Below are 5,194 nucleotides of genomic sequence, written 5' to 3' on the forward strand. Positions count from 1 at the left end.
AGGCCAGCTCCTGCTCCACTTCGGACACCTCCAGCAGGTTCCGCTCCCCCACCAGCCGGGAGAGCTCGCCCACCACCGTCACGTGCTTGGAGACCGTGCCCGACATCTTCTTGAACTGGGGGTAATTCTCCACAAACGCCTGCAACGGGGAAACCAGAGCAACCGGGTCTTCAAAACAGAACCCAGAGACGGGGGATGTGCACAGCTCCGCGATAAACTGTATAAACCAGCCCGGGTCGACACCGGTGCGGGCATGTGGATGATGGGGCACCTCATGCCCAGGAGCCCCCAGGAGTTCTCCAATTACAAGGAGGTTTTTGGAAAGGATGTACTTTTTATTGACTCCTCAAATAAAAGGATACAGAAAGTATCCCCAAAGACATGGTCAGGATTCTCTACATCTCGAGCAGCAACTGACCATGTGCTCCCAGCTGTCACCAGTGGCCCAGCTCAGCTACGAGCCCAGGCAGCCACGCTGGAGTAAGAGAGCACTTAACCCAGGCTCTACCGACTCGACCGTAGGGCCCCGGGGCTCCAGCAAGCCCTAAGGGAAGCTGAGGGAGCGGTCGGAACAAGCAAGCTGGCAGACCGCCTGCAGTGCTCAACGGCCTACGGAAGCGTCCGGCCTCCGGTGAGGAACCGTCGAAATGAGCACGGTGCAAAGAGAAGGTTCCCACTCCACAAATCCAGCCCCAGAGATCTGGAGCGTTGGTACCGGTGACGCGGGCTGTCAGTGTCCAGACGGAAGTGACCCGCGCTATCCCGCAACGGATGGGATTTAAAAACACCAGTCACGTGTGGACTGTCCGTACCTTCATATCTGCTATGGATTCCAGCTTCTGCTGCTCCTTGGGTTTCCTCCTCTGGAAATCCTCCATGAGATTCTTGATGTTACTGCCAATCTCTGCGAAGTTCAGGTACATGTTCTGCACGGAAGGAGACGGGGATCTGAGAGAGAGCCCTTCCAAGGCCCCTATTGACCCAACCACTGACGTGCCGCTGCACGCCGCCTCCCTGAGAGCCAGGTTTGAGGAAGCAGCTCTGCAACTGGTCCAGGCTTTGGTGAAACCTACGGCACGGACACGGTTTTTCATGGCAGACAGATCGATGCTCCGAGGGCTGGAGCCCCTCTGCCATGGGGACAGGCTGGGAGAGTTGGGGGGTTCAGCCTGGAGAAGGGAAGCTCCGGGGAGACCTCAGAGCCCCTTCCAGTGCCTGGGGGGCTACAACAGAGCCGGGGGGGCTTTTCCCAAGGGCAGGGAGTGCCAGGACAAGGGGTGACGGGTTTGAACGGAAAGAGGGAGATGGAGATGGGCCATCAGGAAGGAATTCTTCCCGCAGAGGGTGGGAGCACTGGGACAGGTTCCCAGAGAAGCTGTGGATGCCCCATCCCTGGGAGTGCCCAAGGCCAGGCTGGATGAGGCTTGGAGCAACCTGGGCTATGGAAGGGGTCCCTGCCCGTGGCAGGGGGTGGGACTGGATGGTCTTTAAGGTTCCTTCCAACCCAAACCATTCCATGATTCTATTTTTCACCACCTGCATAAGCTGCACAGCACATCACCACCCCGATGCTCAAAGTCATTGGGAAGTTCCCTTCGCATGGCAAAACAAAGGAAGGAACCCGATCCCCAAATTCAGCCACTCGTGGAGATGCCCACTGAGACACTTACGTTGGCGTAGAACTCATCGTTCTCGGCAGACAGGACCACTTCTCGGAGATCCTTGCTTATCCCTGGTACCCGAGAGAGGTCGATGCGGTTGTTGTTAATCCCCAGCAACTCGTGAACCATGGCCTGGTACGTCCACTAAGGAGGATGGCGAAAGAGAAAGGCAACTGTTGACCTCAGCAAGACAACAGCAACCTCGACAAGGTCATGGATTTCCAGAGCCCGCGGCATCCCGTAGCGAGAGGCACTGGTGCAAACACGGGAAAACCACCCTGTTCCAGGGTGTTTACTGCGGGTACGTTCACAAGACCCGACTGTCTAAGAGAAGAGCAATAATGGGGATTAATATTCCTGCTCAAACAGGCTGCCCGGAGAATCTATGGATGCCCCATCCCTGGAAGTGTCCAAGGCCAGGTTGGATGAGGCTTGGAGAAACCTGGGCTATGGAAGGTGTCCCTGCCCATGGCAGGGGGTGGGGCTGGGGGGGGGTTTAATGCCCCTCCCCACCCAACCCATTCCGAGATTCCATGAAAAGAGACAAACAGACTGTTTGATGCCAGAATGCAGTGCAGCGAAGGAAATCACAACGGCTCCAGAGCAAACACAACCACCCGTCAGTAGGGAGAAACACGGCGGTGCAGGGTCGCCCAGCAGCTGGGCGTGAGGCCCAACAGGAAACCCTTGGAAAGGACACGGGGACCCCAAACGCAACGTGTGTCCCACTGAAGTGCAAGCGGCCTGGTTTTCCGGGTGCCGGCTACACCTGCCACGGCATCCAACACACGCCAGGTGTGCTCAACCCTCTGAAACACCAGGCCACGAGTTAAAAAAGGGATTTCAAATGGAATTGGGTGTGGGAGGGCAACACTTTTTACCTTTCCGATATAAACCAGGCCCTGCCAGGGTGTGAACGCCGACCGGCCGCTACCGACCCGCATTCCCATCCCAGCCCCCTGGAGTGACGGCGAGGTGACTGACCTGGTTCAGAAGCGGGGTGATGGCATCGTCGGAGCGGTCCAGAATGAGAAGCAAAGGAGGAACCTCGGTGCGCCGGAAGTCGAACAGCTCGTACTCCTTCGTGATTACTTGCTGTCGTGAAAAGGCAAAAGACGTGAGTCACCTGATCTCACGTACAGGAATCAACTGGAAAAGGGCGTTTCTCTCAAACCCAGCAACACGGAAAAGAATAAACCACCCTTAGATGAGCTTGTAGGGTCCGACCGTACCTTCACACATTCAGCAAGCCTCTTGGCTGCCTCCGAAGAGAGCTGGTAGCGAATCATGGGGCACTTCTTCAGGGACAAAAGCAGAGCAGTCAGCCCTTGAGTCGTCCTGGAGAGCTGAGCCGGCTCCCAGTTGCGACCCTACAAGGAAAAGATGCGTCCAGTACGGATGCACCATCCCCAAACCTCATTTCCGAGTCTTGAAATCTTAGGGTAACCCCTAGTTTGACGGGAGGAGCAGAGGTGCGCCAGAGGCCACAATCCCGACTCCCACTATTCCTCTCCTTGCCAATTCCCATCTGCTGCCCCTCAGGGGTCCTCGACAGAAGGAGCAGCCCACCACCGCGCCCAGCTTGTTGGGGCTACCGGTCTCTCTCTTAACCATCGAAGACGACCCCGGAGGAGCAGTAGCTTTTGTCGTACCTGGCAGCAGCCCAAGAGGTTGAGAGAAAACACGTGTGGATTCACCGCGATGTAATCGCCGTAGAACTCCTGCCAGAAGGGAATGGGAATACAGTTACGTGTCCTGCCAGCCCTCACCCATCACACCTTCCGGCATCAGCCACGGTAGCACTAAAACCCCTGAACAACGCAGGGGCTCACTGACTCTGAGCATTGCTCCTTCCTCCAGGCCCAACCTCTCAAATCCCTGCACTTGTGTTCACAACCCCACGGAGCCTGTCGCCTGTATTTTTCCAGCGCGGAGCTCTTCGTCAGCACCGCGTGAAACACGGACGACAGCAGCACCAGCGGCGGCTCCGACAACCAAAGCACAGGCGGAAATGGGACACGGGAGCTGCGATGTCCTTTACTTTCTGATCCCACGTGTGCGCTCACCTTCCATCCCAGACTGCGGCGCAGCGCCGCTGCCTGCTGTGCGACAACTACAGAGCCCTCCCGCCGCCACACCGGAGCTGTGAGCTTGTACCTTCCCTCCGCCGGTGCTTTTGGATTAGGAGATGTAGTTAAAATACACAAAACTCACCTGAACTTCGGCCACAACTTCCTGTTCATCAGCCTCGGCCAACGACTTGACCTCGCTCTTACTGATCACGTTACTGAAATCTGGAAGAAAACAAGCGAAAGAACAGTCGGACGCTGCGAGGGACAGGCAACACCCGACAGTGTGACCGGATTTTCCCCCGGCGCAGGAGCAGATTACAACAGAGATCCCTTGGCCCTACACCCGCAATGACCACAGCCCAGGAGTTACCTCACGAGGATGCTCTGAGCCCAACCTTCTGCCTCTGGTGCCGACATCCCGTACGAGACTGCGGCACCGGATCAGCACGGACCAGAGCCGATGGACGAAGCGCCCCGTGGGACGCGGCAGCGCTGGAAAGAGAGTCCTGGCTCTCGCTGAGCCTCTCCCCGGTCTAACACCTCCCAGTTAAGCAACAGCACCTACAGCCCCGCCGCGGTCCGATTTACGTGCGTACGAGACGAGTAATGTTAAAAGGCTGAACGCAACGATGCCACCTCTCTGGGGGGTTCCCACCACCCCCCTTTCCAAAGTCTTTCCAAGCCAAGGCCCCTCCGCAGCCCGGCTCCTCGGTGCTGCCGTCCTGCGGAGCGGCAATGACATCTAGAGGCCGCTCAGCCCATTTCCCGGAGCCTCACCGAGGGATACCTGTGCTGGAGGAGCAGACCGCCCCAAAACCCGCTGCGGGCGTTCTGCTTAATGTTGCAAACCTACAGGTTAGATATCAGGAAGGAATTCTTGCCGCAGAGGGTGGGAGCACTGGGACAGGTTCCCAGAGAAGCTGTGGATGCCCCATCCCTGGGAGTGTCCAAGGCCAGGCTGGATGAGGCTTGGAGCAACCTGGTCTAGTGGAAGGTGTCCCTGCCCATGGCAGGGGGGTTGGAACTGGATGATCTTTAAGGCCCCTTCGAACCCAAACCATTCCATGATTCTATGATACAGAACATTGCGTGGCATGTGCAGGACACGTGAGAAACACCGGCCTGACACACCGGGCGTCACAAGACGCCGCGCAGCCAGTTTAGTCCAACGCCGGGACATGAGATCTGTCACGACGCTGTCTCCGAATCCTTTAACTTCAAGATTTAGGCCAGTCATTTTCGGAAGGGCCTGTCAGCGGGAGCCTCTCACATTGCTGTTTCCGAGGGAACATGGGGCCGGTCACCGAGCGGCGCACGGGACGGGCTGGACAGCACGGCGCATACTCACAAATGAAATAGATGCTGTACTTGGGCCGCCGCAGCTCCTGAACGAGCAGCTCCACGTTCTCCTGGAGGAAAAGAGCACCGGGGAGAGGAGATTTAAAAAACAAGTACAGGCTC

At 57.4% G+C, this 5,194-nt stretch overlaps 1 protein-coding gene across 1 annotated transcript; it reads right to left on the reverse strand.

Annotated features, from left to right (window-relative positions):
- Positions 1-4: 4 nt before the first annotated feature.
- Positions 5-5,142, reverse strand: VPS45 (vacuolar protein sorting 45 homolog (S. cerevisiae); the record flags this gene model as incomplete). The annotated part of the gene is made up of 8 exons (XM_010159327.1): positions 5-139; positions 813-926; positions 1,671-1,805; positions 2,646-2,756; positions 2,894-3,031; positions 3,314-3,382; positions 3,876-3,955; positions 5,082-5,142. Coding segments are annotated over 8 exons (843 nt in total), but the record flags the coding sequence as incomplete, so codon positions are not given.
- Positions 5,143-5,194: the final 52 nt, after the last annotated feature.

This window comes from Eurypyga helias, unplaced genomic scaffold, assembly GCF_000690775.1.
Source record: "Eurypyga helias isolate BGI_N326 unplaced genomic scaffold, ASM69077v1 scaffold20869, whole genome shotgun sequence".
Classification (NCBI taxonomy): domain Eukaryota; kingdom Metazoa; phylum Chordata; class Aves; order Eurypygiformes; family Eurypygidae; genus Eurypyga; species Eurypyga helias.